Source organism: Hypomesus transpacificus, chromosome 26 (assembly GCF_021917145.1).
Source record: "Hypomesus transpacificus isolate Combined female chromosome 26, fHypTra1, whole genome shotgun sequence".
NCBI lineage: Eukaryota > Metazoa > Chordata > Actinopteri > Osmeriformes > Osmeridae > Hypomesus > Hypomesus transpacificus.
Genome location: NC_061085.1, coordinates 9,035,859 through 9,057,618, shown reverse-complemented (window position 1 = coordinate 9,057,618; position 21,760 = coordinate 9,035,859). Strand labels below are relative to the sequence as shown.

The window sequence follows — 21,760 nt, the reverse complement described above, 5'->3', positions numbered from 1 at the left end:
TCCAATCGTTATTTCGGTAGGTCTTAGTGGTTTGAGTGAACTTCATAATGACACTACTAGTGCTGTTGTATAAGCATTTGGACCCAACATACACTTTTTCACAGCAGATCTAACTTTAAACCAACTTACAAATAACCTTTTTAGGTCTGACAAGAGTACAGAACTTCCTCTATGTCAAAAGAGTAGCAGTGGTGTTGTGTAGTGAGGTGCGGTTGAGTTCAGACACACCTATTGGAAGGGCTGTTAGCATTTCTAATGTGACACATCTAGACAATTGGCCCTTTGCAGGAAAAATAAATAAAAGCTAAACATGCTAGATTCCGTTTGGTCCTAACCGAACCTTAGTACAGTGAGACAGTATGGGCCAGGCCACGCCCCAGTCTGACTCTGCTGATTGCTCACCGAGTTGGAAGTAGATGTGGAATGTAGAAACTTTTGACGTGGAATAATACTGGAAAAGCTTGCTGGTGTCAGACAGTGGAAGTCAAATGAGTGTGTGTGTTTGGAGGGGAGGAGGGGGGGGGGGAGTGTTCCGGTTTTGTGTCCAGTCATAGGACTGTTTTGCATACATCTGTGTGTGTGTGTGATAAATTGACCCAGAAAAGTAATAGAGGTGGTATTTGTAAGACGGCCGCGCTTTGAATGTTAAGGCTTTGAGTGTCTGTTTGTCTGTCTGCCTGCCTGCCTGCCTGCCTGCCTGCCTGCCTGCCTGTCTGCCTGTCTGTCTGTCTGTCTGTCTGTCTGTCTGTCTGTCTGTCTGTCTGTCTGTCTGTCTGTCTTTCTGTCTGCCTGTCTGTCTGTCTGTCTGTCTGTCTGTCTGTCTGCCTGCCTGCCTGCCTGCCTGTCTGTCTGTCTGCCTGCCTGCCTGCCTGCCTGCCTGCCTGCCTGCCTGTCTGCCTGTCTGCCTGTCTGCCTGTCTGCCTGTCTGTCTGTCTGTCTGTCTGTCTGTCTGCCTGCCGGCCTGCCTGCCTGCCCGCCCGCCTTCTTGTCTGATGCAGCACCTCAAAGTGAATCCACAAAGAGGGCGTTCAGCAAGAAGTTTGTGTGCCAGACAGAAGCCCCATCAGACTTGCCATAGAGAAAAGTATCCCAAGTACATAATTAGCCCCTCTAATAAGACTTTTGCATGATTCCTCAATTAGGGAATGTAATGATTTACTGTGTGACGTGTTCTGACAAGCCTTTGGGAGCCAGGAGGCAGTATGGGCGACTAAGTTTACTAACAGTTTCCGGTGTTCCTGAGGCGTAAACTGAAAGTTATGGAAAGATACTGTACTGTACAGTGCATTTCATATTATTCAGAGGGCTTTAAAGGCCTAAAGAGGAAATGTATTTCATGATGTTGAGAGGGTCCTTGAGGGTATCTTGAAGACGGTTGGATTACTAAAGAAAGTAGACTGAAAAAAAAGTCATTTCCTTCTCTTTATTCATGAGTGGGAACTTTGCACAATGACACTAGATATGATATGAATGAACAGAGTAAAACAGAAGTTTATGTACACTGCTTAAAAGACCATTACACAGGTTACACAACAAGAGACTATTATAAAATGAAAAAACGTTACAAAAAAGAAATGTCAAACCAAAACATCATGTGTACTCATTCCCTCTATTCACAAGACCTAAATAGTTGGTATGTTATTGTATTCATACTAAATATAAACATTATATAAATCAAAAAAGAGGAACAATGATGTCACGTCACATAATCCTCAATGTGAAAACAAAAACACATACTACGATAAAGAATAAAAGCTAAAGCCTTTGTTAATTCAGGCAGGTCCAGTAAGACCAAGAAAAGCAGATCATTTTATCTATATCCTCTCGACAGGAAGAACCTAAATAACGAGCCGGGAGTCCCTGGGATTAAGGAACAGATTCCAACAGCAGCGCGTGGCACCTGGAGGTGAAGGTGCAACGCCTCATATTCCTGCCCTCAAACGCTGCAGGTGGAGGTGTAGTGTGTCAAACTCCACCCAGAACTGCCAAGCACCTGCTGTAGAAGGTAAGGGAACTTACTAACTTTTTCTTTCTTTTTGGCATCACCCCACACTTTCTCCACCCCTCTCACCTCACCTCAGCTGAGACACCCTATCTGGGAGTGGGGGAGGGACTGACTGGGGTCTTGGGTAACAACTCCTGAGCCTTTCTCTTGCTCTCTGAAGAGTCACAGAAGGGTCAGAGAGAAAGGAAATGAATATTTTAACAAGGAGAAAAAAAAGGTTACGTGTCTAAGGGGAAACCTGATGCGACACACACTCCGGAATGTAAACACGCATATGATCGAGGGAGAGACACAGGCAAACGGTTTCTACGGCAACCCGAGACTTGATTTTTAATTGATTTTCAGGGTTTCAGTTTTGAGATACTCCCTAGGTGAGTAAACATCATTGAGATGTTTGAGGTATTCCAGAGTGTACTTGTGGAAGGAGCATTCTCCTGTCGAAGGTTTCCAGTTTAGAGCTTATGTTTAGACCAACAACTTTAATACATAAAGCTGCATGGTCCATATTCAAGAGTTGCACATAAAATAAAAAAGGAAAGTCTATTTATGACACAGTACAGTATATGCTACCCAAACCTCTTATTACCCACATTACTACAAACTTCAGGATCCTTTTACACCAAGTCCACTTCGTCTTTCAGATCCAACAGGTTTCCTAAGTTTACACCTAACCTACTCGATTCACATCAGTTAAAAGAAATAGGCACTATCTACTTTTCCAAAAAGGAAATAGTTTCTTTCTGTACGAAATGTAGGCCAATCTCAATTTTCCATCTGGGCCTTGGACGCTGATTGGCTGATTGGTTCAGCCAGTCGGACTCTCACTTTTTGGGTCTTGGGCCAGGCTCTCGTTTAAGGAACTTCTTGTTGTGGATCTCGTTGAGTGACAGAGAGACGTTGCAACGAGAGGGGTTTTCCTTCCTGTACACGATGCTGTCCTTAATGGCCTCTTTAATCACCTGTAGACACAAGGTGGGAGGAGAGGAAGAGGTGAAAAGAGAACGCACACAGGTTTGCTCCATCGACTGTTCGTTGTAATCTTGATCAAACCATTGTTGGCAGGCAGATAGGTCCCTCTGCCCCCACACGGGCGTTTGATGTCGGGGTGACCCCGATTAGTTTCAGTCAATTGAACCAACTTTGATTCTGCTATGAGGTTTTACATGCGTTTATATCTGGTTGGCTGAAAGGACATTTCCTTTAGGTGGAATGCTGTTTTACATGCATTACTTACGGTTAGCCAAGCAGATCTCCCTAAAGGCTTACCCATGGTAATCACTGTTTTAATGTTCCACATGGCTATCCTCAGGTGTGTGTGTGTGAGCGTGTGTGGGGGGGGGGGGGGGGGGTGGTTGGACTAAAACCACAACATTGCATACAGAAATATTCTGGCCTTAAGTTGGGTAAACCGACCTTTCCTATTAAGAATATCAAATACACAAAGCAATGTATCACTTTGAATAGAACAAGGAGTCCAGGCTGACCCTGGTATGCCCTCATGCATGAAACATCAACACCACACAAACTGTTACAGTTACTCCACACCGCCCTTGACATATCTAACCATGCGGGTTCTCTGACGTTCTCCAAAACGACTACAGTGTCCTTCATGGACTGTTCTAAATGATGGCTCCTGTAACCACTACATAACTGACCTCAATGTTGTTGAGTGTGTTGAACTCCATGAGATCGTGGAGTTGGGTGTAGGCCTGGTTGGAGTACTGAAAGTTAAAGGTGGAGTAGGGTGTCTCTGGGTCATCAAAAATGTCAAAGTCAGCAAAGTCCTTCTCTTTATCTGTCTCTCGAGGGACTCCTGCGAAGAAAACGACATTTGGGCACCATATGTAGATGAAATAAGAGAGTGGGGCTCACTTCTTGATTTTGTAAAGGGGCCGATTTTCATATCTCCTCAGTCGTATAGGACAAGTAGAATATTATTTTCCGATGATTGATGAAACCACTGCATCTGACAAACGCAGACCCGTGTCGAGGCTAGAGGAAACATGGAGGCATGTGACCTGTAGGTGAATGGTTCCATCCAGAGTGTATGACACAGGGTGGTCTGGTTAGCTGTAGTCTGTGTATCTTTCTATGGCAGATACATCAACCTGTTTACACACTGAGCTCTCCCGATGCAGTGAGAGATTCCTGCTGGGAGAATCCTTGAGGGAACCATCATTCAGCAGGCCTGGCATCTTGTAAAACACATATCTTACAGGCATGCACAAACACACCTACACACATACATTTCTACATGTTTAACCTCCTAAAGGTGTATATTCATTGGGGTCATAGGAGGTAGGGAGTTAGGGGCCCATTTACGGCCTCTCCAGTTCACCAGAAATGAACTATGAGGAAATAAACGGGAACTTTCCAAGCCGACTTCCCAGAAGGGAACAACTTTCCAGTATAATAACAAGGCTACTGATAAGACTTTTTGTTCGCACAGATAATTACCAGGGGCTTTGAAAGTCCTGAAGTTGATGTTGACCAGGACAAAGTGGATGACAGTTGGGCAGTTCTTGTCCCCCTTGTTTGGCTTGAAGACGTAGCATTCTTTCAGACCTTCACGGTCAAAAACCTTGGGGTCGATCTTGGGAAACGACAGCTTGTTCATACGAGCCCATTTCTCGGCAAGCAGAAGCTCCTAGATTGAGGACACAGAGTTAAAAAGCACCTCAGAATAAACATTCACATTCAATGCGTTAACTTGTATTCCCCTTTTCGCTAACTCGTATCGCCTTACAGTATCACACTCGCCTTACAGTATGTAGTTCATCTTTGTATATTTTCAGAATTGAATGAATAATCTATGACTTTGATCGTGCCAGAGTTTAAGAAGGAAGTGTTCCATTGTTGTGACACTGAAAGCTACAGGGTTCTGCATTCCACATGTGACACAGCTGTTTCCATCCTTATCGATTCTTTCCACCTCGTCAACCAGGCATTAGACCAGGAAGTAAACCAGGAGGTAAAGAGTGACCTCTGACCTTGAAGGGTGGGCTGGAGTCGCTGGGCCGTGCGGAGAAGTCAAAGGAGATGATGAGGTCCACGCCTCGCTGAGGCCTGAGGATGAGCGGATAGGGGAGGTTGTAGGTCAGACCGCTGTCCACTATGTGGATCTTCTTGCTCTTGACGTCCAGAGGCTCGTAGATGCGGTCAAACTCATCGGGGTCTGCGAGTGGATACAACACAATATCAACGTGTTGATTCATTGTCTAATCTGCCACAGATCTACAGCAGAATGTTGTTTTTCTAGTATGTAACGTACTGTGTATCTAGAGCAGGTGTGACCCCCTCCCCCCCACACAGACACACCTGTGACCGCGTCCACTTCATCCTCGCAGTTTGGAGATTGGCACATATGCTCGCCGAAGGGAGAGTAGGGCATGCTGGTGTTTAGGTTGAGACCCAGCATGAAGTTATGCACCTTGCCCGCTCGCCCCTCTCGCGTGTTGAAAAGTGTCGAGTCGCTGACCAGTGAGGTGAATGTGCGCTGGACCCAGCTGGCCTGGGCATGACGATGGTACTCCTCTTCCGCTTCCTGGTTCTCCGAGCCAGCTGATTGGACGGGGCGGCAGTAGGGGGAGGGACAGAAACAGAAAAAAATACTTGAGTTATGGGATGTTTATGCCATTCCAGACTTGTTAGTCCAGGATACTAAATTCACCCTTGAGGAACTTGATGGCCTTTAGAGAACACCATTTTAAAATTGTATTTAGCTCTGAATGTCAACTATATTTAGCTTTCGCATTTCTTTTTCTCACGCATTCCTTTTGATGGGGGGGGGGGAATCGAACAGAATCACACCCATCATCTCAAAGCCGCATACAGACACAGAGGCACCTGCACGCCATGTCTTGTTATAGAAGCTAAACACAGTTCTTAAGGTAAACACCTGATGCAACACTAATTGTCGGGTGGAAAAAAGGTAAATACCACTAAAACCATGATACAGGCTATTTGGGGAATCAGTTACTCAAAGCCCTGGGCTAACCTAAATGTATAATGATCCCATGCCTTGTAGGTGAGAATGAGAAATGAGTCAGTGTGGTGATTTGTAATGTGTCAAAACATGACTTCACATACTGGAGACTGATGCTGTTACTGTTATCTTCAGAATCCAGTTCCCTAATATTTCCTCAGTGTCTCCTATACAAGCGTCGACAAGTATGATGAACTTGGCCTTGTTCTGAGCACTTCAGATTGGACGTTGATGCTATGCTAATCCCTCGTTGCTGTGTCTCTTCTTCGGCACAGTAGGATTGAGCTGTTCATGAACTTGGCCTTGTTCTGAGCACTTCAGATTGGACGTTGATGCTATGCTAATCCCTCGTTGCTGTGTCTCTTCCTCGGCACAGTAGGATTGAGCTGTTCCTACCTTTGCAGGGTTCTTCATCGTTGTCCATGCTGTCCTGCCCCACGATGTGTTGTGGCTTTATCTGTTCTATGAGAAAAGGACAAGGACACCTTCATTCATCACTGGAAACAACCGCTGACTGAAACCTTGACTTTTGCCAAACTTTAACGAGGGAAGCACATGGGCGATATCGTACCAGCTTATGATTTGTTTCATGATTCCGTTTGGATTTTGAATTGAAAGCCCAGAAACTGAGAAACGTATCAAAACTCAACAAAACAGTAGGTGCGTCCACAGTAGGTACACGTTTCTTATGACGTAGGTGAGTTCTATTATCTTTGTTATTTAATACTTTTGACTCATCTGTGATTACAATGGCCATCAAAACAAATCACCAGGAAATTATTTCTTTGAATGGGCATAAGTCGATGGATCTATCAACACGCATGATGTGCACTGTGTTGTGCAAGGGCGTCTATTAAAAAGTCCAATGTGGAAAAAAACAAACAGACAAACATCTGAGATGCTCAGCTTAGGGCGAACGCCCGGGACCGGATATCTCTCTTTTCATCTTGCGAATCACACCCCAGACCGATAAAGGCCAAATGGCTATTTTGGGAAACACTCAAAAGTAGTGTGATTATCTGCAACTACTGTCACTGTGTGTGTCAACATCGATCAACTGTCAGACAAAGAAACAGGCGTAATATGATACAATGAGAGGTGAGTTATTGCAATGGGAGGTGAGGTTGGCAGGTTACAGATAGACACAAATGATTGGAATGAGGGCTGGACCAACCACAATGACTTTAGCTGTCAATCACGCAAGAGTTTAGTTTTCAAGCAGCTGAACAGGACACGCTACAGTATCCCGTAAATTGACATTTAGTCATTTAGCAGACGCTCTTATCCAGAGCAACATACAATAACTATAGGGACATTCCCCCCGAGGCAAGTAGGGTGAAGTGCGTTGCCCAAGGACACAACGTAATTTGCACAGCCAGGAATCGAACCAGCAACCTTCTGATTACTAGCCCGATTCCCTAACCGCCATCTGACTCCTCCTAAATGGACAGGGTCTGGTTCTGAAGAACCGCATGATCCTCACAGTGGGTTTGTCTAAGGTTCAGTGCCGAATGTGAACGGTTGGTTCAGGGGGGTTAGAGAGTGATTTTACCAAGCTCTTCTTCCATGGTGCTCCCCCCAGTCGTGTCCTTGACCCCCAAGATTCTGTTGAAGAGGATAGAGAAAGCACTGCCCCACACACCTAACAGAAAAAAAAACAGTTAAAATCAGAAGTTTTGTTTTCATCTCAATCAGGAAACACAAACCTGTGTATTTGGCCCTCGGGCTAGAGTTTGTGAGTCAAAGTTTGGATAGTCATTACCTAGGTGGAGGGGATGACAACCCTGACTCACAGAATGCCTGTGCTGTTCGGCACGTCAACATTCCCTCTGGCAGTTTCGTTCCGCCTGCAGTGGCCATATTTGTTTTGGACGGAAGTCCAAATAAAAGCGGGATAACCACTATCCTCTAAGGTCCAGTAGGGTTTAAACAAAAGGCCTTTGTTTTGTATACAACACTAACAATGTGAGTAACGTAAGGTTTACTGAAGGTTTTTTACTCTATCCTCTATCCTGTTCTTTACTTCATCTACACATTATCAGTTCCCCTCTCCCTCCAGTCAGATCCGACCTTTCTCCTAAAACATCGATCTGTGGAGCCTCACCCATGAGAAAGTGCAACGGGTTCTCTTTATACTTCTTCACAGCGGTTCCCATGAAGAACTTGCTTCCGAAGAGGTCCGGGGTCATGAAGGTACCGTACTTGGCCATGCCGATCTCGTAGGGGCTGAACTCCACCCAGTCTGTGGAGAGAGAGAGCGTCCATCCATCAGTCAAATGGACCAGGACATAGTGCACGCACGCGATCGCTCGTTTTCCTCCAGCTTAGATCTTTTGTTTCTTTTTACGCGGGGGAGGAAAAGGCGCAGTGTGAAACATGATAAGGGGAATGACATGCCAGCTAACGTAAGCCTACATCTACATTCAACACCTGGTACACTTTTGTTTGTTGTGGAAACTGCAGAGTGATGGCACCGGTGTAAAGCAGTGACGTTGGTCATTTGTCAAGTTGATTAAGAGTGAACGCATTGAAGCCAATTCCATGTACTGCACTACACAAGTTATTTACCCATGTGTAAACATTGCACGCATTTTGATACTTCCTCAAAATGTACAATGCCTTCCTCTTACTTGGTACTGGATCGTAATAAATACGCTTACAGCAGTTGCAGAGGTGGAGCTAATGTATTTATTTTATTCTGAAAGGTAGGGTATTTCCCCTTTTTAACTTGGCATAAAGAAGGGAAATCCACTAACAATGCGCTGGAAAAGCAAATATGTATTTGCATAAACTGCAGGAAGTAAATGTGGAATTGGACAGGAGACCTGCGCTAGTAAGAGGATGTGTCATCACATTTTCTAAGAAAGATCTTAAGATTACCGGGGTTGATCACAGTCTTGTGTGTCATGTGGCGTTATTGTGACACCTTCCCACCTTTTCACTGCTGATGTTTGGCTGTTCAGCACGCTGACTAAAACCATGTCTTATTTGTGGTCTAACAGTCTAAATCTGTCCTTATTGGGTGGGTGCCTTTCCCCTTGCTGATTGACACCTCCCTGGTTCCCATGGCCTTTGTGATGGTAGTAATGTGGTCTGCTATTAGTAACTACTCAACATTTTAAACACGTTGCACACATATACAATTGACACTTCCTTCAAAGCAGACATTGACAAATCTACCTCTCACGGTGCGCAGAATGAGCGACTCGACTGGGAAAAGCATGTCGCTCTTGTGGGGGGGTGAGATCAGCTGATCTCATCTGTGGTTACTGATTATCTTACAGTACTATGCAAAACATTTCATTGGAAGGCCCACACACAAACACGCACCAACAATTCACGCGCTCTGAGAAGACGGCTAACCTGCGAACATGAGCTCAGACACGTCTGGTTTGACGTGCAGACAGGTGAAGAGAGGGAAAGGGCACTGTGCCTCGTCCACCTTCTCCTGCATCTCACTCAGCTTGGTGTGCATCCTCTGGGAACACAGAAACAAACACACACAAAACGCACACAGAAACACACATAGAAACATACACAAACACACAAAACACACACGTACACCATCAGTTTCACAGCTCTTTTGGAACAAGAAGAGAAAGAGCAAGCGAAGACGATAAGCAGGAAGATAAGATGGAGGAAGTCAGGGAGGGAAAAAAAATGAGTCTGTCAATGTTTAAAGAGAGGCAAAGCAGTCGTGGGATTGAGACCGGACTAAACGAGAAACGAGCAGCGCTCTCCAACCACGTTCCTGAAGAGCCACCTTCCTCCAGGGTTTTGTGGTCCAGCCCAAATCTACCACCCTCGATCATGGAGATTTCCTTCTTGATAAGACAAGTTAGGCGGTGGGTGACCAACAGGAGGGTAGCTCTCCAGGAGCCGAACGGGGGAAGCCTGTCACACGGGTCCGTAAGATCTCCTCACCCCCGGGATGAGCGTGTCGCCGATGAGCATCCCGAAGATGTCGGTGAAGGTGACGGGCTGGCCGGCGGCCTTCTTGGTCCACAGAGCCTGGATGTAGGTGGTGATGTGCTGGGGCATGAGCAGACGCAGCGGGTTGCCGCTCACGCGCTTCATCAGTTCCTGGTTGATCTCCTTCGGGCCTTTGGCGGGGAAGTCTGGGTGGGAGTACAGAGTGGACATGTACCTGCGGGTGGGAGGGAGGGAGGGGAACACGACCATCTGTCAGAACACAGGGCCTGTGTTGATGTTGATCTTGGCTCGAGGGTGGGGAGAGAGGGAGATGGGAGGGGTGAAACGGGTAGAGTTCAACTGACCAGGTGGATCCTGAGAGACCGGCCACGTATGTAGCACAGTCCAGAACTCCCGACTCGTACAAGGCCTTCATCACCCCCGAGAAGCCCACCATGGCTCTGAAACCACCCCCGGAGCCCACGATGGCAATGACTGGAACCTGCTCCACGACACACAAAACAGTACTGCTGTCACAGGATGACATCGAATGGTTAGTCATACCAGGGAAGTGTGAAGATGCTATCAGTGAATCTGTACCCCCTAAGTGTTGTTCCGTCATGTCGGTTTTCAGAGCAGATTTCCTGTTTTACTACTCTACTTTGTGCAAACACACAAACCGTTAACTGTGTTCTGTTTCACTGCTGTCAAACCAAGCAGCCTAGACAATATTCAGTAATATCTGTCGGTACAGCTCAATGTTATGGAGTGATGGTGGGGGGGGGGCGGGGGGGGGGGGGCAAATGTGCTGGGATCTCCACTGTTTACATTCGATGCAGGGAGATTTCCAGGCCTTGGCGGCTGAAAGGAGCGAGCCGGCTCAGACGCCAGCGTTTGCAGCCAGGGGTCAGACACGACAGGCTGTCGGAGGAATGCTAAAGCACGAGCACGTCTGCATTCTCTCTCTCTCTCTCTCTCTCTCGTTCCCCTATGTTCTGCTTCCGCCATTCCCCCTTCTTCCCCTCCCCCCATTTACGGTATCTTCTCCTTATCTCTGTTTTAATATATCCTCTTCCTCTTTTACTCTTTCTCTGTCTCAGTTTATCTGTCTGAGTGCTGTCATATTTATTGAAGTATTATTTTCATCTTCGTGGTGACAACCACATATGATGGCATAGTCGCTCTTTTAAATGTTATCTTGTATGTTTCAAAACTGGTAGTCTGGTTTCTGGTCTACTAGCAGAAGCAATGCATTGCATAACATGTGACTTGCATGCGTGCAGTGGGTTTTAGCAGTAGGCCTCAGTGGAAGCCTGGGTCCACAGTGTGGCTCTCTTCCCCACCTCCTGAGGGGAGCTGGGAAGGAAGCGGGGTTTCTCCATGCTCAGCAGTTTCTTGATACCCAGCATGGCCCTCTCTCTCCGGGTCTGCCTGTACAGCTTCTCCTTGTCGCACAGGGCCAGGCTAAACCGCAGGTCCAGGTTGGTGCTGAGGACATGACCAGGAACACATCATGACACTTGTAATGCAATATTAAGCAACAAGCAGAGCATTGCAGGGGCATTGTAAATCTGTGATATTTTTAACACATGTAAAGCTGTCCTAGAACTGGTGAACTTGTGTTAAAACAACCCTGTTCTGTGCGTTTGGCGCATTGTGAATGAGGCACGTTGACTGGTGCTGAGGTCAGCTCTCTAGGTCAACTCCTATGCTTTGAAGAGCATGCCCGTACTGTCACCTTTCGCTTGTGCACTAGCCCATAGGATAAAGTCACATCGGGGTGAGCCAAAGACATTCGCCACAGAGCCATAGAAACATTACAAAACTAGTTTTATGATCAAGCAGCAAATATAAGAACACATACCAGACCTCCAGGGACATCTCCAGGTATACTTTGGTTGCCTGTCATAATAACAAAGAGCTGGTTATTGTACAATACAGTAGATCATGATTAGTCTGTCAACACTGGGATACCGCAATCATGGGGTGGGGGTGGGGGAGAGGAGGAAAGAGAGAATGGGAAAAGGAAGGAGAGGGTTGGGTGAAGGGGTGGTGAAGCAGGAGGGGCAGGAAAGAGAGAGGGGTACACGCTGTACAATAAAGAGAAGAAGGACAGAGAGGGAGGAGGGGACAAAGAGGGAGGAGGGGACAGAGAGGGAGGAGGGGACAGAGAGGGAGGAGGGGACAGAGAGGGAGGAGGGGACAGAGAGGGAGGAGAGGACAGAGAGGGAGGAGAGGACAGAGAGGGAGGAGGGGACAGAGAGGGAGGAGGGGACAGAGAGGGAGGAGAAGGACAGAGAGGGAGGAGGGGACAGAGAGGGAGGAGAGGACAGAGAGGGAGGAGGGGACAGAAAGGGAGGAGGGGACAGAGAGGGAGGAGAAGGACAGAAAGGGAGGAGGGGACAGAGAGGGAGGAGGGGACAGAGAGGGAGGAGGGGACAGAGAGGGAGGAGAAGGACAGAGAGGGAGGAGGGGACAGAGACGGAGGAGGGGACAGAGAGGGAGGAGGGGACAGAGAGGGAGGAGGGGACAGAGAGGGAGGAGGGGACGAGAGGGAGGAGGGGACGAGAGGTTTTTGAGATAACAGACAGAAGCAACCCCACCACATGAACCTCAGTCATTAGAGAGTCAGTCATTAGAGAGGCCAAATCTGTCAACATGCGACGAGAGGTAAAGAGGTTTGTCTGTCACTTAGGCTGTTCTACCACCGTGTTCCTGGAACACAGGCAACTTACTTTGCCAATGAGTACAGGCACGGTCTCGGTCTGTCCCACGGTGAGCTTGGAGATTTCAAACGACGCCGTCCCAAGGGTCTCATCCATCACGTAGTTTGCGTCCATTAGTGTTATCTAGATAGGCAGAGCACCAAAGGAGGAAAAAAGGAATAACGTCCGATAAACTTGAATAAAGCACGAGCCAAATGATGAACTGACACAGGGTGTTCGGCCACCCCTGATGTAAGAGCCGGTTCTACAGCCCACCTCCAGAGTGTTCTCCTGGTTGGGGTCCAGGATGAAGTGGAACGTCTCGTTCCATTTGGGGTGGATGTCGTTGTCGATGTGGCGGGTCTTCTTCCTGCTCTCCGGGGTGGTGGGGATGAACAGCTCCACATAGGGGTCAGGCGTGTCCACTGCACACAAACACGCCATTGTCATGCCCAGCAGAGGAGTTGTCAACGATCAAGGAATACAGCCACAGGTTAAATGTATGGTACTCGTCACTGATTAACCGATCTGGCAATTTTACACATTCAAATACTGATTTTTTTACTGCTTTACTAACATCAGGTTTGACCACGCATTGTGTCTGTTTGGGCGTTTTGTATCACTTCATTTCAAACCAAATGGTTCCATTTGAATCCAAATAATTTGTATTTAGCCAGATGGGTCAATTGAGAAAAACAGTTGTCATTCACAACGATGACCTGAACTTTCTAAAGACCCATGTCAGGGGTTGTCTCCATGGTGAAGTGGGAGGAGCAGAAGGACAGACTTACGCAGGTCACCGAGCGCTCCCTTGGTGACGTTTTCAGCTCGCACTACGGTCACTTTCAACTTGTGCGAAAACTGCTGTTCTACCTGGAAGACCATACAAACACCTCATGAGAAGACCCACTTCAAGCCAACACAAGCCAAGTAACATCACCCCTGATGTGTGGAGGACATTGCCCCATAAAGACATGTTGCTTTCCTGTGTCTATATATTATGAAAATGTATGGTTTTAAAGTGGCATGAAGACTGGTTTTAAAGTGGCATGAAGACTTGTTACTGATAAGGGAGACTGTAAACAATAAGACTGTGTTTGTGACAATCCTCAATATTACCTCTATTTCTATGGTGTCCTTATGGACCTGTCAGTTTTGTTTCCATAGACTCTAAATACGTTTTTACAACATGCAACAAGGATCGAGTAGGCAAAACAATATTTACATTACATTTAGCAGACGCTCTTATCCAGAGCGACTTACAGTAAGTACAGGGACATTCTCCCCGAGGCAAGTAGGGTGAGGTGCCTTGCCCAAGGACACAGCGTCATTTGGCAGGGCGGGGAATCGATCCGGCAACCTTCTGATTACTAGCCCGACTCCATCCCGCTCAGCCATCTGACTCCCTCAATATCTCGTGTGTGTAACGATACCACGGTAACTGAAAGTGTTACTCACGATGATGTACTGATAGGGGTCTATGGCAGACATGGTTGTCGTGAAAGAGGATGTGTCCTTCCTGCTTCTGTCTGGACGCCAGCTGTGAACTTGGACTCAGGATGAAGTGTGAGTTACACACGGAAGCATCTAGAGACTGGGGATGCACACAACAGCGTAACTTCAGAGGTGGAGTGTCAAGTAAGACAGGTTATTCGGATAAAAACATGACAAGAGTTCTAACACAGAAGTGCTAAGGTATAAGGCACAAACGATTTCAACACACCTGTTGATTATAATTGCTACTGTACATTAACTGGTCAAAAGTGCTGGGCTATTAATAGATGTGGCCGCGCTGAGAGGAAGTGTGCGCAACTTCATGATAGATATTGCCCTGTTGGTTGGTGTGATGAATTTGCATTTGTTTTTGTGTGTGTGGGGGGGTGTGAGAGAGAGAAGGTGGGTGTGCGATTGTGTGCGCGTTTCTATGTTAATGCGTGTGCGTGCGTGTGTGGGGGTGTGTGTGAGTGTGTGTATTCCTGTAAATAGCAAAGCAAGGTCAGTGAGGCTTTTCTCGGTTGGTTAACAAAGCGTAACATTTCTGCGAGGAGTTCAAGCACGTATCGTGTATCCGCTGTGCTGGTCACGTAGTTTGCATAGATGGTCCAAGTTCTGAATGTGCTCAACGAGCGCACATCACTTCTGTCCCAAAATACCACGTAGGCCTACTAAGAAGATGTCACATCTAGTCTCACTTGTCCCACACTGTCATCAACACACTCAAACTTCTCAACGTTTTTACGGATTGTTGTATTAATCTACGTATTATTGTATTGTTTATGAACACACAGATATACCAAAACCAGGGTTTCTTCAATGAAATGTACAACTCAAAGTATCATATACCACCATAATCCCAGTTCGTTGCAATTGCACAAAATGATTACGGATCAAACCACGAACAAAAGTATAATTACTAATTTGCTGGGATGCAGGTACCAAACGCACCCCTAAATGCTCCCAAATAAGTGAATGTGGGCAAATATGTTTGAGTTCCATATCTGATCTTTACCAAAATGGCTACAAGCAATGGCAACGAATGGATCAACGTTAGAGTTAGATGTTTTGTCTAAATAACAATTCCATCTGCCACTACAGATAATATGTTGTATTATTCAGAAAACGATAAAGAATGTGGCCGACGTGCCAATACATTAAAACCAGTCTTTGTATCCGCTCTTACGTAAAAACATGTAAAAGCCTGTCTTGGTGCCAACAGTGAGCAAATGCGCACCGTCAAAATATCAATTTAGAAACAAAAACGCCATTAACGCCATTGGTGTAATCATCAAACATGTGCTATTTTGTACCTATTTTTCTACGTACCTTGAGATGAGAACTTTACTGTAATCATTAATCCTGGACAATATGACATGCTTTGCAGTCCACTGTGCACGGGGAAAGAGATGGAGGAGGTGCTACGAAAGTTTCTGGAACGGCGTTCACACCCCGTCACTCAATTCTCAACTTCAAGAATATAGGAAGTATCTTTGTCAAATCGAAGTTTCAAAGAGAAAGAAGAGAAAGTTTTCATGGGGATATCTGACCATTGAACAGTGACTGGTCATTTCTCTAATAAGATTTATTGTAAACAAAACAAAAAAACATAGACAAAAAGAATGACAGAGATACGCGGTGAACCTGCCACGGCTTTAACTCAGGAGAGAAGAGCGTACTCTGAGGTGCGGAATTTCCAAGTGTGACCCTTCTTCCGCATAGCCATGTCCATTATTTGGGAAATATGGCTTTAGAGTGTGAGTTAACCACACGAGGGCGTGCAAAGCCAAGGTGGCTGTACACAAAATATGCGATTGGGGATCATCACATCTGATATATGAATATAACAAAATAACCTACACTACACACGGAATGTTTTTTTGTTGTTGTAGCGAGATTCCATTACGCATCTCTTCATCACAGTTCTCTCAAAAGTATGCCATTAAACCTCAACATACTTTACAAATAACATAATTTATAGGATACTAAAGATTATGGCGTTTAGGCAGATACCATATATTGTATAGTATGACATTTAAACAACTCAAATGTCAGTCTCGTATCACTACAATTTATGTAGGTTGAGTTGTTAATTCCAAGCCTACACATTATCGAAATGTTAATTCCACTGAATCACATACGTATGCAACACTGATTAGTCATTAATCTCAGAGTCTTGATTATGAACAAAGTTTTTTGGTATGGCGATGACAAATGCTTGCCACTGGTCAATTCTTTGGCGAGCTGTTTCATTCAATAGGCTGAGCTCCGAGGTTTGAACTAGCACGCGGCAAAGGAGGTAGGAGTAGCTGCTACGTCATTCTAGCAATATAAAGGAATGAGCTCGAGCTTTGTTGGTCCATTCACAATCTTAGAAACGGTCTCCTCTGGAGTGAATTGAAAACAGAAGCGCGGTATCAGAAGAGGCATGGGAATGAACAGAAGCATAGCTGCGGTTTTACTTTTGACACTGGGCATACTTGTCTGCGAGGGGGGTAAGTACCGACACTAGAATACGTTTCTTACAATACTAAATGTAACAGTGGGAAAACATTCTCAATATAGCATTCTACAATATTTTATAATATTCTTAAACGTAGGCATGTATCATCAATTATTAAAGATAGTTTTGGTTAGTCTTTTCAAATAATAATTTATCGTTTTTATTTTGACAAAATGATTACTGAACATGTATGTTAATTTATAAACTGACTAAACTGACGATTCTTTTACAGGTAATCCTTGCTGCTCCCAACCATGCCAAAACCGCGGTGTGTGTACAGCTATGGGAGCTGATGACTACGAGTGCGACTGTACGCGCACAGGATATTACGGCCAGAACTGCACCACACGTAAGTAATCGTCTTAACATTAAAAAAGAGAAAAAGCAAAATAACGAATTGGAGCAATGTGTTATCTCAGAAAAATATTTTAATAATTAACGTTGTTTGACCTTGACATTTTCATTTGACAGCTGAATTTTTCACGTGGATAAAAATCACACTGAAGCCGACCCCCAACACGGTGCATTACCTTCTCACCCATTTCAAAGGACTCTGGAACATTATCAACAACATTTCTTTCCTCAGAGACGCTATCATGAAATATGTGCTGACATGTAAGTCTAACTTTACCGTTGTCACAGCTGCTCTTTATAGTCTTAGACCTTCAGAGACTTCAAGTCTCAAATTATGCCCTTTAATTAAACGTACTAAATCATGGAAATAAACAGCGCCTACGTTGTAATGACGTAAAAAATGACTGTGCTACATTCGTTTATCCTCTCCACAGCTCGATCTCATCTGATTGACAGCCCACCAACCTACAATGCAGACTATCACTACAAAAGCTGGGAATCTTACTCCAATCTCTCCTACTATACCCGCACCCTGCCTCCGGTCCCCAAAGACTGTCCTACCCCAATGGGGGTAGTAGGTAAGTTCCCTCTCCCTTTGTTTTTTTCCCAAAACCTGTTCTCACAGATTCTTTAACGCTGAGCAAGAAAAGCTTGTTCCTGGAACATAGACCGCACATGACAGAAAGTTCCTGTCGATCAGGCAGACTCTCATTGTGAGGGGATATCACATCGCAACATGTTAAGCTATCTTTGTTGTGTTAAGTACGGGAAATTGTTGCACTGCAAGCCTAAGAGGGGAAGACGCACAATGTTTGTTGCTTCATAGTTGATCCCAAAGAGAATGATTAAACGTTCATGTGAATTGAAACCCGCCGCCCAAACCGAGAATCTACGATTTGAAAGTCCTATCCAGAGTCTCATCTTGTTAGATCCAATCAGCTGAAACGTCACTGCTTTGTTAACCAACCGCGCTCTGTGTTGCAGGAAAGAAGGAGTTACCGGACGCTACCCTGCTGGCTGAGAAGCTGCTCCAGAGGAGGGCCTTCATCCCCGACCCCCAGGGATCCAGCCTGATGTTTGCCTTCTTCGCCCAGCACTTCACCCATCAGTTCTTCAAGTCGGACATGAAGAAAGGACCTGCCTTCACCAAAGCCCAGGGTCACGGGGTGAGCATGGGTTCGAACACCACAACACTGTGGGAATCCGTCATAGGAAGACTTGTTACGCCCGATTAAAAAAAAGAAAAAAAGAATGTGAATTCACATTTCATTTCTTGACTGCTTTTCAGGTGGATCTTTCTCATATTTACGGGGACACCTTGGAGAGGCAGCACAAACTCAGACTCATGAAGGACGGCAAGATGAGATATCAGGTATGGAACACATCTGCTCTCCACTGCAGGCACACCTGAACACCACCCCCTGATCTGCATGTCTCCCAGCTGACAGATAATCACCTCATCTTCTCCCAGCTGACAGATAATCACCTCATCTTCTCCCAGCTGACAGATAATCATCTCTTGCTCGCCCTTCACAGGTGGTGGACGGAGAGGTGTACCCCCCTCTGGTGAGCGAGGTCGGTGTGGAGATGCACTACCCCCCTCACATCGCCCAATCAGATCGCTTCGCCGTGGGACACGAGGCGTTCGGATTGGTCCCGGGATTGATGATGTATGCCACGATTTGGCTGCGTGAACACAATCGTGTGTGTGATGTCATGAAGGAGATCCATCCTGACTGGGATGATGATAGGCTCTTCCAGACCGCTCGTCTCATTCTGATTGGTGGGTTGCTTAATTGATTGATTTTTTTTAAAATAATATAGGAAGTGTAGTATGTTTTTGTAACTGATTGAAATTGGGTTATTGTCTAGATTTATTGTTTTACTCTATATCAAAGTCAGGCTGACAATCAAACAAGTTTATTCGAACTGAACTTGACCCCTGCTCTATAAAAAAGCCTTGAACTGGAAAATGATTCCCCAAGGTTTTAAACAGAACTCTTCCTGCTCTAATATTTGTCTTGTGACCACACTACTTAAACATTATCGTAACGGATAAGATCATTTATGACCGTCTGTAATTTCAGAAAGGGGAAACTCGTTCTGCTGACATAGAATTGTTGGATTTGATCCCAGTTTTAATTTGCCAAGCTCAAATAAATGTGTCATGAGCTGAACAAAAACTGTTACGTTACCCTGATCCTTTACCATAGGTGAGACCATCAAGATCGTAATCGAGGACTACGTCCAGCACCTCAGCGGTTACAACTTCAAGCTCAAGTTCGACCCAGAGCTTCTCTTCAAGCAGCAGTTCCAGTACCAGAACCGTATTTCATCCGAGTTCAACACCTTGTATCACTGGCACCCTCTCATGCCTGACAGCTTCCTCATCGAGGACCAGGAGTACAACTACAAGCAGTTTGTCTTCAACACGTCAGTGGTGACGGAGCACGGCATCAATCACCTGGTGGATTCCTTCACCAAGCAGGTGTCTGGACGGGTAAGACTCACCTCCTTCAGGGACACCGCTGTCACACAAGCAGTTGCTACACTTAAAATATATGCGAGTATCATTATGGTGATGTAGTGACTGTTATTATTGATGTATTTTCAAATATATATTTTGGGCCTTTTTTTATGGCTTTATTGGACAGAGGCAGTAAGAGATAGACAGGAGGAGTATGGGAGAGAGGGAGAGAGGGCGGGGAAGACATGCAGAGGACCCGAACCGGAATCAAACCCGGGTCCCTGCATGACCCCGATTTATATAGTGACGATTATAGTAAAGGAGTCCTTAGTCTGTCAGCTTCATTCCGTGATCTTTGTCTTGTGTGTTCACTCTGGAGATCCGAGTGTTGTTCTTTTGGACTGACCAGTCGTGACCTCTGACCTCTGTTCTTTTCACCAGGTGGCCGGAGGCCGGAACGTTCCAGGAGCAGTCATGTACGTGGCCATCAAATCCATCGAGAACAGCAGGAAGATGCGCTATCAGTCCCTCAACGCATACAGGAAGCGATTCTCCATGAAACCCTACAGCTCCTTCGAAGACATAACAGGTGAGACAAAGACACGAATGGGAGTCATGGCAATAGGAACATCCGCTTGCTATTTCTTTGTGAATACAGCATTGCCCTTTTCTTTAAGATTCCTAAGAGTTTTATCGGTTTTGGAAAAAGGAAACTTAAGAGGACAGATGTGCTCTGAAGCACCAGATAGTGTAAGCAGTTTGTAGAGGCAGAGATGTGGATGTAAACACTCAGTTAGACCTCCAGGAGTTCAGCTGCTCTGCACTGCCTCAACGACAGCAATGTGAATTTGTGAAGATGAGGATTCACCTATGACGATAGCGTGTGGCATCTTTTGAACGTGTATTCATGGCCCAATTGTCATAACGATAACATTTATAGATAACAACGTATATTTTATATGTATGTCAGGCAACAGAGAAGAAATAGAGAAGTCAGAGCCGGTAACTGTACTTAACCCATCCGTCTGTTTGTGTGTGTGCTTCAGGAGAGAAGGAGATGGCTGGACTGCTGGAGGAAATGTATGGACATGTGGATGCTGTGGAACTCTACCCAGGCCTGCTGGTGGAGAAGCCTAGAGACAACGCCATATTTGGGGAGACGATGGTTGAGATGGGAGCCCCTTATTCCCTGAAAGGTCTGATGGGAAACCCCATCTGCTCTCCAGAGTACTGGAAGCCCAGCACCTTTGGTGGCAGCGTGGGCTATGATATCGTTAACACGGCCTCACTGCAGAGGCTAGTATGCAACAACGTCAAGGGCCCGTGTCCCGTGGCGTCCTTCCAAGTGCCTGATGTAAAAGAAACAGGGTCCTTCACCATCAACTCAAGCACAGCACAGGCGGTTGGGAGGGAGGTCAATCCAACTGTCATTCTGAAAGAAAGGTCAACTGAGCTATAACACTTAGATTTGAGATTTGTGGTTAAAATGATTTATTTATATATATATTTATTGTATTTATACAAGTCTAGATTTGTTGCAATATTTTTTTATACATATTTTGTACAGATTTAGTCAATTTAGATAGATTCTTGTCTTTGTTGTATTTATAAGTGTTTATTTATTGTATTTTGGACCTCTGAACTGCACTGTTATTAATATTTGTTATGTTTTTTAATTTATTTTTTAAATGTTTCCATCAGAAAGATCTCTAACATAAATACTTGAATTATCCGACAATTTATAGTTTACAATCTAACTGTTACATTCCACCTGCCATTGTAAAGCTAATAACATAGTTTGATGAGAAACTGAAAACAAAGCCTAAGTTGATTCTGTACTGATTTACAAAATGTTATTTTTGCACAGCAATGTCCCCATAAGTGTCTTAAAGTGTTTTATCCTCTGTTGTACTGCCTTTCAGATGTGATAAATAAAACAGTTGGTTATTTACATTGTGAATATGTTGTCCTTTAAGAATGTGACACACGCGCACACACATACACACAAAATGACACAAAACCTTGTTGCCGCTATTTAACAAGAAGGCAACTACTGAAATATGATATTTGGATGTTCCAGTTATAAACCAAACTAAAGAAAGATGGGCAACTACTTTCTAAATTACTTCCTTGACAAAAGTCCACTTAAAAGTAAATTTTTTGGGGTACATTTTAATATTTTATGTGAAACGTGAGAAATTATTTCTGTCTGAATCCAAAACAGAAATTATGATTGTGGTGATTTTTCTTTAAAACCCTCATCCAAACATAATAGGCTAAATATTCTTATCACTTCTATCCAGAAAAACAGTTTGACTGACATACCAGTGGAGAC

At 45.1% G+C, this 21,760-nt stretch overlaps 2 protein-coding genes across 2 annotated transcripts; one reads left to right on the top strand and one right to left on the bottom strand.

The window, feature by feature from the left end:
- Positions 1-1,409: 1,409 nt before the first annotated feature.
- pla2g4ab (phospholipase A2, group IVAb (cytosolic, calcium-dependent)) lies at positions 1,410-15,802 on the bottom strand. The gene is made up of 18 exons (XM_047049581.1): positions 15,431-15,802; positions 14,066-14,201; positions 13,399-13,480; positions 12,884-13,032; positions 12,638-12,751; positions 11,767-11,804; positions 11,246-11,390; positions 10,268-10,404; positions 9,915-10,137; positions 9,354-9,468; positions 8,095-8,232; positions 7,543-7,632; positions 6,387-6,452; positions 5,324-5,566; positions 4,996-5,180; positions 4,463-4,652; positions 3,661-3,818; positions 1,410-2,964 (listed from the first exon to the last, which is right to left on the bottom strand). The coding sequence occupies exons 2-18, from the start codon at positions 14,096-14,098 to the stop codon at positions 2,827-2,829; spliced, it is 2,244 nt and encodes a 747-aa protein (XP_046905537.1). The 5' UTR covers positions 14,099-14,201; positions 15,431-15,802; the 3' UTR covers positions 1,410-2,826.
- A 647-nt stretch (positions 15,803-16,449) lies between these two features.
- On the top strand, positions 16,450-21,369 carry ptgs2b (prostaglandin-endoperoxide synthase 2b). The gene is made up of 10 exons (XM_047049874.1): positions 16,450-16,596; positions 16,837-16,953; positions 17,076-17,219; positions 17,393-17,536; positions 17,943-18,124; positions 18,247-18,330; positions 18,495-18,741; positions 19,172-19,458; positions 19,867-20,014; positions 20,472-21,369. The coding sequence occupies exons 1-10, from the start codon at positions 16,530-16,532 to the stop codon at positions 20,882-20,884; spliced, it is 1,833 nt and encodes a 610-aa protein (XP_046905830.1). The 5' UTR covers positions 16,450-16,529; the 3' UTR covers positions 20,885-21,369.
- The last annotated feature ends 391 nt before the right edge of the window (positions 21,370-21,760 follow it).

Bases quoted from the DNA above. Each gene is read 5' to 3' on its own strand.
- pla2g4ab (XM_047049581.1), bottom strand. From the start codon at position 14,098: ATGTCTGCCATAGACCCCTATCAGTACATCATC. The intron at 10,405-11,245 runs GTGGGGAAGAGA...GTCGTGGAGCAG, and splicing joins TTCCCAGCTCCCCTCAGGAG to GTTCCAGTCATTGCCATCGT. The intron at 2,965-3,660 runs GTCAGTTATGTA...TTGTGTCTACAG, and splicing joins ACACACTCAACAACATTGAG to GTGATTAAAGAGGCCATTAA.
- ptgs2b (XM_047049874.1), top strand. From the start codon at position 16,530: ATGGGAATGAACAGAAGCATAGCTGCGGTTTTACTTTTGACACTGGGC. The intron at 16,597-16,836 runs GTAAGTACCGAC...ATTCTTTTACAG, and splicing joins CATACTTGTCTGCGAGGGGG to GTAATCCTTGCTGCTCCCAA. The intron at 16,954-17,075 runs GTAAGTAATCGT...TTCATTTGACAG, and splicing joins CGGCCAGAACTGCACCACAC to CTGAATTTTTCACGTGGATA.